This window comes from Camellia sinensis, chromosome 5 (assembly GCF_055761805.1).
Source record: "Camellia sinensis isolate YWXY chromosome 5, ASM5576180v1, whole genome shotgun sequence".
In the NCBI taxonomy this organism is placed as follows: domain Eukaryota; kingdom Viridiplantae; phylum Streptophyta; class Magnoliopsida; order Ericales; family Theaceae; genus Camellia; species Camellia sinensis.
The window spans coordinates 149809330-149822650 of NC_138965.1; the positions used below are offsets into that span (position 1 = coordinate 149809330).

Sequence of the window (13321 nt, forward strand, 5' to 3'; positions counted from 1 at the left end):
ATGAGTCGGTGGTGTCCCACCACCTCTCCACCAGAGCGACGAGAAGAGGCCTGCTCGCAGTAAGCCGAGAGAGTCCTCTGCAGAAGGTGCCGAAACCGGCCTGGTCTACGATGTGACGGACCGCACCTGGCAACTCCATGTACCAGTCTTGAGCGGCAACATTCCCATACCCTCGGAAGGCATGGGAATCTCCCTGTGTTCAAGCAAAACAGTTGCGAAGCAATATAAAATGTACAGTCTTGAAGAGCATTCAGAATTGGTGACAATACAGCGTGTGTGCACGCTTTAAGTTTAAACAAGTATCGGGTGTCGGTGTGCTCGAAGTGAACTACGGCATATGATGTGTCAGTGTGTTTGAGTGGTTCGGTGTAGATACAGCGTGTGTGCACGTTTTCAAGTTCAAACAAACATCGGGTGCCGGTGTGCTTACAGTGAACTACAACATGTGATGTGCCAGTGTGTTTGGGTGGTTTAGTGACAATACAGCATGTATACACGTGTTCAAATTCAAACAGATATCAAGTGCAAATGTGTTCACAGTCAACTACAGCATACAGTGTATTGGTGTATCCGGGCCAAACATTTAAAGAACAGAATCAACTATTGCAGTTATGTATTCTACTTTGCAGAAAATGAAACGGGGAAAAGTGTACCTCAGAAGCACCATAGGACAGATGTGACTCTGGTTCGCGCAGTAAAAGCTCCGGTGGCGTGCCTCGTGCATGGCTCCAGAAGTGGCGAAGGCTGTCAGGAGGAAGCACGTGTATCGCCGGCCTATAGGTCGCCAGATTGAACGGCCGGATGTGAAGAGACAGGAGCTCAGCCTCAGGATCCACATCCATCTTCGGGGAAGCCCCACCTTGGGGTATGTCATCTGCCATCTCGAAGAGAGTGCAAAAATGGCCGGAAGTGCGAAAACTGGGCAAGAATATGAAAAGTCAACTGAAAAGTCAACCCCGAGAGGGTGAAAAATGGCCGGAAAAATCGAAGTGTGGAAAAGGCACGAAAATCAAGAAAAACTCGAGGGAAACAAGTCTCGAGTGGTGAAAATCAAGAAAGAGACACCGAAATGAAGTTTCGTTCGGTTCAAAACGTTCGAAACGCAATGGTATACGCGAATCGAATGTCAAAACGGGCCTTAAAATTGAGAAAAAACGGTAAATGAAAGGAAGAAAAATGCTCTAGAGAGAGAGGGGAAGGATTTTCGCACAAATGGGAAGTGACAAAATAGGGTTTGAGGCCCTATTTTAAAAGACCCAAGGCCAAAAGACCAAACTGCCCCAATTCAGGCATGTTTGGCCGGTCGGCCAAATTTTTGGCCGGTGAACCTTTTTGGTAGCCGATGGATAGCCTGTGACCTCCTACAATGGCCGGTGAGCCTCCTACACCTTTGTTTGGGTCAAATGTGTGGTTTGGGGCCTTCATTGCTCAAGACAGTGCAAGAAAGTGCATTTCCGAAGCTCAACCGGTCTCCGTTTTGACCTCGGACCGTGTCTTCTGTGCGTGGCACTTGAATACGGGTGCGATGTATCCTTTTGTATCCTTCTGTCTTTTACAAGATTCGAAAGTTGCCCTACATGTGTCGCTTTACAACGCTTTGATATGAACGCGCGTTGGGACATATGTCGTTTCATCCGCATCGTTATGCACATATCTCGCATTGTCGTACACGTCATCATACTTGCATTAGGATGAACATTCTTTGGGTCGCATCGTCAAGCGTACGTCGTTTGCATTATCATGCATCAAAAGCCACGAGTTGTCGCGCATTCAAGTTCACATGCATCATCATACATTTGCAATTCAAAAAAAAACACGTGTCATTTGCATTCCAAAAAAAAAAAAAAAACATACATCGTCATGCATTTTCCCTTTCATGCATTTGTCATGCATTTCAAAAAGAAAAAAAAAATGCATCATCATGCATTTTTCCTTTCATGCATTTGTCATGCATTTCAAAAAAAAAACAAAAAATACATCGTCATGCATTTTCCCTTTCATGCATTTGTCATGCATTTCAAAAAAAAAAACAACAAAAAATGCATCGTCATGCATTTTCCCTTTCATGCATTTGTCATGCATTTCAAAAAATTTCAAAAAAAAACAACAAAACAAAAACATGCATCATTGTATATATTGCATATGTTATGCACCATTGTAACTAGTGCATGTGTCATGCATCATTGTATATTATGCATATGTCATGCATTCCATTGTATAGACTGCATATGTCATGCATCCACTGTATATATTCCATCCATTGCATATTGTAAATATTTCATTGTAGCTTGCATGCATTCACTACATCACCCCCACCTACGGCTTGCGCCTTTCCAGGTTGAGCTTGGTCTGGTATGTGCCCGTACTTTTCGCGTTGAAACACAGATCTGAGACTTTTGTGTACGCGCCTATTCCACGCTCGTATGTTGGTTTGAGGGTTGCAGCACCGTTTCTGTGTTAAACGTTGGTTTGTATGTGTCCATGCATTTCCTAGGCAAAATACGGTCTGGCCGCAGGCCTTATCCACTGCATTCATTGCATTCTCCCCGGTAGATCGCATTGTACATAGCATTCATTGTATATAATGCATTGTACATACATACATTCCATTGCATATTGTATATATTGCATTGTAGTCTGCATGCATTCACTGCATCACCCCCTCCATCTATGGCTTGGGCCTTTCCATGTTGAGCTTGGTCTGGTATATGCCCATATCTTTCACGTCGAAGCACAGTTATGATATTATGTGTACGCACCTATTCCACGCTGGTATGTTGGTTTGAGGGTGACGGCACCGTATCTGTGTTAAACGCGGCTTGTATGTGTCCACGTCTTTCCTAGACAAGATTTGGTTTGGCCGCATGCCATATCCATTGTATATATTACATTGTAGTGTAATTTTTGCATCCAGCATTAGGATCATTGGCCTTTCCTCAGCTGGACATTTCCCCACTTATGTCATTCCACCCAATTACTTGTTCTTGTGTCCGTTTACATCACTCATAGTTCTGCATGTGTACGTGCCTATTCCACGCTGGTATGTTGGTTTGAGGGTTGCGGCACCTTTTCTATGGTAGACGGACTTTGCATCTCCATCATCCTTTTGACATTTGGGTGGTTTTGAACCGCTCATGATTTGATCATGATTCAATTGCATTGCATTCCCGTTTGCTTTGTTTATACATAGTTTTGTATATACTGCATATCATTTCGCATTCATTTTGCATCGTCATGCATGTTGCTAACAATGTTGTACCTGTTGAGTTTTCGTTCTCTTTCAGGCACGATATTGTATGTACGGTTCATTTGAAGCTGGTGCAACCAGACGAACTGCATGGGTATTGTATTCTCCGAGTGAGACATATCGAGAATTGCATAATTCTCTTACATCCTTCTGCATTGTAGTGTAGTTGGATTTCTGTTTGCTAGCTTAAAACTGTTACATTATATGTGCTTCGTTACAGCTTTCTTTGCATGATCATAAGTTATGTTTGGCTTCTTGCATTATCAGTTACATTTTGCCCCTGCCTTCGGGCGCATATCTTTATTGTCTTGCATGTTTGTCTAAGTCTTCGGCCTTGTCAAAAATGGGTCGTCTCTGGGCTTTGACACTCACTCCTGTCATTCTTATGACTTTCGAGTTCTGTCAAAGAGGGGCAACTGTAGACACCCCATTTTTGACCGTCCTCAAGACTTGGACGTCACCGTTTGAACACTCAGTGATCATCTTTATTTGTGTTCGTCTTGAGTTCCCGGAGGTGTCGGTTACGCGCCTTACCTCAGGATTTCTCGACTCGACTGTTTTGTGTTTGGGTTTGCACCAAACACTTGTGTTTTTGCTTTGGAGGGCAGGGAATGGCTTGTTGGCCATCCCCACACCCCACTAGCCATGGCTTGAGGCCACCGGCTGTGTTTTGTTGCCATCGGCCAAATGTTTGGCCGACCGGCACTATAGATGGTCGACCGGCCATCTATTTTGGTCAAATTACATTTTTGGCTGGCCGACCACTGTTCATCTGCTTTTGTAGATATTTTTATGCCAGCTGTGCTAGCGGGCATACACTTTGCTCCCCTCCATACACGTGTATGGAGGGATCTCCCTCTTGACTAGCTTGTTTGGAAAGCTTTACAAGAGGGATTTTCTATAAGAGGGAGCCTCTTCTCCCTCCATTAGGGTTACAACATTTTTCCAGAGGGCTCTGATATTAGGGTTAGGGTTTGCATATCCCCCATCTCTATATCTCTCTCTCTTTTGTGTATAAGTGTGTGTTTGGTCTTATTATTGCACACAAACACCCACCATTACACCTTACCTTGGCCACTGAGGTGCTAAGGAGCTGTTCTTGAAGTTCTTGACTGGTTTTGAGCTCAAAGAACCAGCTGAAGCATTGTTTGTGAAGGAGGTCTACAAGGGTAAGAACTTCACCCTTTATTCTCCATTTTTGCATAACTTTTTAACCTATCTTGTAACTATTTTTAGACTTTGTGTATAACATATAAAAGTCTTGTTTTTGCCTGCTCTAAATAGTTGTCTAAGAGTGTTTTAAGCTTTGGGGTTGTTTGACCCCTCTTAGGGCTTGTTTGGCCCAATTTTGTGCCATTTTGGTTGAGCTCCTGGACCACCTTGTTTGGGCCTCCTCACCACTGAAATCTTGAGGGATTTCAGTGGTGAGGATGGTGCCTTGAGGTCCTAGGAAAGAGAGGGCCACCCCGTCTCCTTGTTGTCTTCAATAATGGCCATTTAAGCCTCATTAGTGAGCACCTTGTCTAAGTGTATGTTGGCCATGCCTTAACTATTTTTTTCATGCTTATTATGTCATAATATAGCATTGTTGTGAGTTGGTTTAGACACACCATGCTTGCTTAGCATACATGTCTTGTAATGCCATGAATTGCCTTAACATGCCTTGTGCTTTGAGCCTTGTTTCTAGCATGTTTTTGGCTTAGCTTTGTGAAGCTTTTATGCTTGTTTTAGCATGCTAAATGTCTGTTTTTGGTCATTTGGGTTGTCCATGCCTTGCTTTGTATAGCTACCATGTAACCTCCCTTGTATGCCTTAAGCATTGACCCCTCTAGCATGCCATCCTTGCATCATTTCAGTGGTTTGGAACCCTTGCCATGCCATTTCAGTCCTTGTAGTGTGCTTGTATGCTTGCATTTGATGCCCTTTTAATGTGTTAGAGGTTTGGTGTTTCATGCTCCATGTTTGTGCTATTGTGTATGCCTCTAGGACTAGATCATTTAGATGCCATCTAAGTGGTTTTTGGGGCCTACTTTTGCATGATTTGAGACTGTTTTGATTCACTTTGATCATTTGTTTCATGTGTCACATGATCATGGTTTAAGTCATTGGGCTAATTCCAAGCTTTTATGCATGCTTTGCTTGTTTTGATTAGTTGGTTTGGCACCTCTTTTTCATGATTTTCAGAGCTTATATTGCTTGTCATACGCCCATATTTAGCCTCTTTTAAGTGTTCTTAGAAGTTGCTTCTTTATGCCTAAGTGATGAACTATGTTTGCATGCATGATTGTATGTTTAGATACTTAGTTCAGGACATGTTGTTGCATGCTCACCTTGTGTGTTGATTGCATACTCGTGTGTTGTTACATGTTTAGATTGTTTAACATGTTTGCTCCATGTGTTGTTGCATGTTTGAACATCCACATTACATCTTGCACACTTGTTGGTTTGCATTGCCCCATGCCTTGCATGCTTGCTTGCATAGGTTGTATGCCTAGTATGCATTGTGCATTGCATGCCCATGTTATATACTTAGTTAACATGCCTAGGTTGCATTGCATTGGCATGCATGCCTTGCCTCTTGAATTGAGTATGATAGAGGTTGAGCCTCACTTGTTTGTTTGATGTTCATCTCATTTGAAATCAAAGTGCATACTTGGTTTCTTGGGCCATCACGCATTGGAATGCACAATTGGTGGTCCGAGGATCAAGGAACATACCCCTTTGAGTCACAAACATGATAAGGGATGTGTTGGAGCACATATGTGCTTGAAATACATTGCCATGCCTTGTTTTGCCCTCTGCTGCTGTCAAAACAGGTTCTGCAAGAAGCTTTGGCCGGCCGGCCATCTATACTGCCGACCGACCAATTATTGATGGCCGAGAGCTCAACAAATGGTCGATGACCATCCGGACATGGTCGGTGGAGTTTCCACAGTGTCCATGGAGCATACCTTGGGATTTGTGCAATTTTCAGATGAGCAGAGCAGGGGAAACAGAGGCAACTTGTGCATAGCAGTGGACTTCCGAACGGAACCGAGCATGCATTACATTGGGCCCTCTTCCCGAGGCCGTTTACTATTTTATTAGATTAGTTAATTTTCTTAAGTAGTTTAATTTGTTTGTAATAATTAATTAGCTTGTAGGTTAATTAATTGTATTATTCTTTTGGTCCCTCCAAGCGAGGGCGAATTTGTAATAAGTGTGGGTGCGTGTGTGCATGTTTTCCAACCCCCACTTCTTTCTCCCTTTACTTACCTGCTTTGATGGCTAGTATTAGAGCATATTTAATTTAGCATACCTTATGCTATGCATGCGTGCATCATTCATCAGCATTGCATGCATCGGGCTCGGCGCATCATGCTAACTGCATAAGTATTTCAAATCTAACTCGAATATGTGCATCAAATGGTTGCATTTCACATGCCATCCTAGGATTAGCCGAGCCTATCCTAATTGCATTCTGTATGCGTTGCATTAGGCACTTAACATGGACTTGGATCATACATTGATTGCTAACGAGTTCTTTGTTTTGGCTTGGAGTACACTGTAAGTATTTTGTGCTTTAGCATCTCGCACGAGTGTGAATGTTAACATGACAGCATGCTTACCATGTGGCTAGATGCTTATGTGATATGAGCTGTCTGAATGCCTATGGGTGAAGGTTGGATTGCTTGAGTTAGAACAACTCATCAAAATCTGTGTTTTAGCCTACTCGCGAGTAGCAAATTTCAAAACAGTTTCCAAACAAACGGATATGCGATGCTTTGTTCCAAACTAGGCGATCTAGTCTATACTTATTTTGCTGTGCGCATCACATAGTAATTCTAGCTAATTAACCGGAATAAGAACACATAACGTTTTCAAAATTGGATATCATGGTTAGTAGAGGCCGATCTTCGGATCGGGCGAGAGGGGGTGCTCATAGCTGACCTTCCCCAATCGTACCTAAGTTCCCGAGCCGAGGCAACTTTGGTAATGACGGACACGTGGCCTTAGGCAAACGAGTCAGGGTTTCCTAAATTCCCCTATTTAAAAATATTTAGGTGGCGACTCTGTATCTGGCAAAGCAGTCCATGTTTGGTACTTCTTTTCTAAAAATCTGTTTTCTCAAAACGATTTGCCGGATTTGGACTCTTTGGTTCAGACTAAGAACCGTGACACAAAAGGGAGTTCGAACTGTGGTGGCATAAAGCCCGAGGGCGCGTCCACAGTTTCTGGCGACTCTGCTGGGGATTTAGAGAGCTTGACTCAAACTCGTGATATCCTGTTTTGACTACACTTATGTGTTTCTTTGCATTGCATGTGCATTAGTGTGCCTAGGACACCGTGTTTGCCATCTGCCATTCCTGAACGGTTTGCTGGATGCTTGTCTTGTCAAGGCATGACTATAAGGCTGACCGGTTATGGGCTCTGACAGTATGGGAACACAAACCCCGATTTTACCGGGGCACCCCTTTTGACCATTCAACCTAGTGCATATTCGGAATCCATAGTGACCATTCCAAGCTAGGACAAGTTGCTAGCGATGATTGGTAGCTGGCGATGATTGTTGTAACGCGTCACTCTGAAACGATACTTGAGAGTTAACTGGTACTTCAGAGTTAACATCTGACATTTTTAACCTTTATAAAAATAATATGGATTGAATTAATGTTAACAGAGGCAACATAAAATTGGATTAAATATGAATTGAATTAACATTAACAGAGGCAATATAAAATTGGATTAAATGTATATTGAATTAACGTTAACAGAGGCAACATAAAATTGGTCCTCAAACAACAAATCATTAACCAATACTAAATTTAGCCACCCTGCAGGAATTCTAAATATGTCATATGCCAAAATCAATTACAAACTTAACTCCTAATTTGCAATCTGAGACTGACAAAATGTGTTCTCAACTGAAGAATATATACTCAGACACACATATACTCAGACACACATGTGTGAAGAATATATACTCAGATACACATATCATCCATTTAGCTGAATTGGTTCTCAACTTCTCACAAATGTGTTCATCTATCAAAATCTCATAGTTGACAAAATCTCATAGGCCATAAGTCTTCCATTTTAAACATTAAGTGAGTTAATTCCCAATTTATTTAAAACAAATTAAAATAATAGGAAAAAAAAAGCATGCTCAGAGGATTCTCAGAAATAACAATTCTCAGAAATAATAAATAACAGATCATAAACAAATATTTAAAATAACATGCTCGGAGGATTCTCAAAAATATTTAAAATAACATCCTCAGAAATAGCATGCTCGGAGGATTCTCAGACACACATATTTAAAACAAATCTGTTATTCCCAATTTATTTAAAATAACAGAAAAAGCTTCATATATATATAAACAAATAACATATAATATATACATAAACTTCATTTAGATTCTCAAAAGTTGATTTCTCCATGGAAGGTAAATCTACAAGCATGCTCGGAGGAGGTTGAAATAACAAATTATATATATATATATATAACAGATTAAATCTACAAGCATACAAATAACATTATGTAACATATCATATATATATATACAAATAACAGATTATATATATATATATATTTAAAATAAAAAAATCTAGAGAAAAACAAAAAACAACAAAACAGAGGTCGAAATCCCTAGATCGAAAGGAAAAAATAAATAAATATATAAATTCTGAACTTGATACAATATATACACTCAAAGATATATATATATATATATGTATATAAATCCCAGATCGAAATCCCTAGAGAGAGAGAGAGAGAAAGAGATACCCTTTGACAATCGGTGGTGAGGGAGGATCAACGATGAGAGAGAGGGAGGCGAAACTCTAAACAACAGCGACGATGAGGGAGAATGATCGACTGTGAGGTATGGGCGGACGATGAGGGAGGATTGGCAACCGTCGTTGTATGAAAGAGAAAGAGAGGAAGGCGAAACCCTAATAGCGGCGGTGAGACCATGAGATAGAGAGAGCATTGTGTTTGTGTGTGAGTGAGACTGAGTGTTCAAACAAAACCCTACACATATATTATATATATAAACAGGGGTAAAATAGTAATTTTACATTGGGGGAACCGGGGTGGGGATTGGGACCGGACTGGGTTTGGGAGTGAAACATGTATCCCCGTCCTCGGCCCCGGCCCGAATATCATCGATGATTCAATTTTTAATACCCCGGCCCGTCGGGGGTATTTTTCGGGGAATAACCACTTAATTCAGGGTCGGAGGATCGGGTCTCCATCGGGTCGGGTTCCGATTGCATCTATACTTATGGTACTTTTGTCTAAATTGGAAGGAAATAATCGGTGTGTTTGGTTTCAATTTTTTAAATTGAGTTTTTTATTTTTTATATTTTTTTGTTTTTAGTAAATATTTTTAAAATGTTAAGTAATTTTTTTTTTTTTTAAATGCATCTTACTTAGAAGTATCGAAATAGTAAAATATTTACTTAAAATATTAAACAAATTTAATAAAATAAAAATATATAAAAAATAAAAAAATAAAAATTTTTAAAAAGTGATTTCAGAAAATTCAAACCAGCAAGTGAATAGTATGATATGTTTAATTACTTTATTTACAAATGGAGCAGCCCACGTGGCAAGCCATCCATGTATGACCACCAGAAGCTGAGATCACCAAGTTAGCAGTTGAGAAGAATTGAGTTAGGAAAATCAAGCGAAGGTGCGCGCGATTAGTTAGAAACCTCTCTCTCTCCCTCTCTCACGCCAGACCTCATAGTCGTTTTTTTTGTCTTCAATAATCTACTTCCCGCGTCTTCAATCTCACCCCACTTTAGTGGACTTTACTTTTGTGTTTTTTCAGTTTTTTTATTTATTTTAATTATTTTTATTTTTATATCTTATTACACAATACAAATTAAAAAAAAAAAATTGAAACAAGTTTTAAAAAATACTATATAAAAAATTAACTATTTTAACCTGATTCTATATTCACCCTTAATATATTTTTATAATTTCTTATTTAACAAAAATATTATTTATATTCTGATTAATTAATAACTTTTCAGAATTGACGAACTTCCTTGCAATATATAGGCTATGTTTGGGAAGTAAATTTTTGTTAAAATAATTATATAGGACAAAATAGATTATTTCAGTCAAATATGATAAAATATCACATCAAATTCATAATTATTTCATTTTTTCTTTCACAAAAGTTAAAAAATTTAAAAAGTTTAACATAAACGAAATTTTTTAACCCCAAACTCAAAAAGTTAAAAAATCAAAAAGCCAATCAACATCCCAAACGAAACCATAATATGCAAAATGTTATTAAGATCCGCAGAGTTTATTATGAGTTTCATTCTAGTGATTCGAACGGTTTATTTTTATAAAGTCTTCTATTTATATTATTTATATAAAAAATTATGTCAATTTGATAATTATGACTTATTTAATTTATCATCATATAAATGGATGGTATATTTTTAAAATCATAATTATTCATTTTTTGTTACAAAATCTGAAAAATTAAGTAATTTATAATTATCAAATTAATTAATTTATTTTTATTTATAAATAATATACATAAAGAGACCCAATATAATATAATACCGGCTCCAGGTGCAAACAAAGCACACCCTCTATGGACTTGCAGCAGGGAAGCGACCTCCCGGATTCTATCTCATCTCTCTTTCTCTCATCTATATTTATTTATAGATTTCTGTACAAACATAAACACACTCTCTTCTCCCTCACTTCTAACACGAACATACACCAAAAATTATTGAAATCTTTCAAGAAACAATATATAAACTCATTTTCAGTACCACAAGTTTAGCATGATCAGCGACGAGAAGAGGAAGATGAGCACCAGCCACCGTCCGGTCATCATGTTACCCACCTCCACCTACACTGTTCACCACATGATTGTGTTCATCTCACTATTCCTGCTACTCTCGCCGGCCGGAGCACAGTCGGGGACCAACGACGGAGCCCCACAAGATAACACGCTCCAGAATTTCAGCCCTTCCATGTCCATCATCATCGTCATCCTCGTCGGCGCTCTCTTCTTCATGGGTTTCTTCTCCGTCTACATCCGCCACTGCGCCGAGCCTTCCCCCTCCGGCAGCGTCGGCGCCGGCCTCCGCCGCTCCCTGCGGCGGCGCACTGCCACGAGAGGGCTTGACCCGGCGGTGATCGACACATTCCCAACTTTCATGTATTCGGTGGTGAAGGGTCTGAAGATCGGAAAAGGTGCTCTTGAGTGCGCTGTTTGTCTCAATGAATTCGAAGACGAAGAGAATCTCAGATTGATCCCCAAATGCGACCATGTGTTTCACCCCGAATGCATCGATGCTTGGCTCAATGCTCATGTGACTTGTCCGGTTTGCCGAACCGATCTCGTTCCTCAACCCGGTGAGACTCTGCAAATTCCAGATTTCAATCTCCAGATCGACGATTCGGAGGAAACCCAGAACCCCCAAAACCCATCCGATGAAGTTTCGATCCGGGTCGTTGAAGATCCGGAAGAAGACTCTCTTCCTCCTCCACCTCCTCCTCCTCAGGTGCTGGACCGGACCCAGAACCAGAGCTTTAACCAGAACCGTCCTCCGAGATCTGGGTCGGTCCGGTCCAGACTATTCGGGAGTTTCCCCAGGTCGCATTCGACTGGGCACTCCTTGGTCCAGCCGGGGGAAAACACAGACCGGTTCACTCTCCGGTTGCCGGAAGATGTGAGGAAAAAGGTGATGAGCCGGGCGCTGAACCGGACTACGAGCTTATTGGTGTTGCCCGGAGAAGGTAGTTCGAGGAGGGGGTACCGAGCCGGAATCGGAGAGGGTAGTAGTAGGGGAATCGGAGACGGAAGTAGTAGGGGAAGGAGGTCATACAGGCGGTTGGACCGAACTATTATGTCGGACCGGTGGGTTTTCTCAATGGCGCCACCGTTCTTCACTCGGACATCGTCCTCATTGAAGTCTCCGAAGGTCAAGGCGGCGGACGGCGAGGGTTCGACGTCTTCTACGGCGGCGACGCCGAGAGGGAGGGCGGCGATGAAGTTGCCGTCGTTCAAGTGTATGGAACCGAAGGCGGGTGACGAGACCGGTCTGGTATCTACTGGTTCGGACCGGCCTCAGATTTAACGGTCAATTTTGTCTGCACGTGTTATTATTAATTTGGAGAATGAAAGGCTTGACTATTGGAGGCCTTGGTGGGCCCACCATTGGAACCACAATTGGTGGACCAATTCAAAGCATGGCCCAGCTTGACTAACCTAAGCCTGCCTTCACACATTTATAATAATTTTTTTAAATTTTTTTGGGGGATGGATGTGGACACAATTTTGTGCATATTAGTTTCCAAATGTTTGTAAATTAGATGTAATTATTTATTCGGATATATGAGATATGATCTTGTTTATTTTTATTTTTTAAATCTTAAGATAAACAAACATTCAAAGACAAACATATACATTATTAAGGATTTGTCTTTGTTGTTGTCGTTGTCTTTGCTTGTGTCATTATTTATTTGGTCTTCTAGAAATTTTAGTTTTCTATTATTTATCTATTTATTTTTGTAATTTTATCCGAAATTTGGAAAATCAAGAAATTTATTTTAAAATAAAATAAGAAAAAATGCATTTTCTTTTCGGCACTTGCATAAGTGAGGGTGCGTTGGGCGTAATGCTTTTTTTTTTTTTTTTTTTAACTTATGTAATTTGGTTTTTATTTTTTCATTCAGTGAAGGAAATAAAGCACTTAGGAAAAAAAAATACACGAAAATCTAAAAAATTATTACAAAAAATTTAAAAAGATAAAATCTAGTCTTGTTGGTTTATATTTTAATTGTTTACACTAGAAATACCAAATAAAAATTTAGAGTTATAGTTACTAAATCAAACTAAGCTTTAAGTTCCACAAAAAAATTAGAGTTATAGTATTATATAAAAAATATAAAATAAAAAATTGAATCAATTACACCATAGTGTCATTACAACATTACTTTTTTTTTTTCTCGCATTTTTCAATATTCTAATTTGCTTAGGAGAGCCGATTTGTTTCATGTCCCCTCATACAGATTGAATTATCTAGTGATCTCACAATAGGCTTTTTCAATGA

The 13321-nt window shown here is 40.0% G+C and overlaps 1 protein-coding gene across 1 annotated transcript; it reads left to right on the top strand.

Moving 5' to 3' along the window:
- Window positions 1-10741: 10741 nt before the first annotated feature.
- LOC114258223 (E3 ubiquitin-protein ligase ATL31) lies at window positions 10742-12629 on the top strand. Its single transcript, XM_082870133.1, has one exon. It carries the CDS (start codon window positions 11045-11047, stop codon window positions 12344-12346), a length of 1302 nt encoding a protein of 433 aa, XP_082726259.1. The 5' UTR covers window positions 10742-11044; the 3' UTR covers window positions 12347-12629.
- The last annotated feature ends 692 nt before the right edge of the window (window positions 12630-13321 follow it).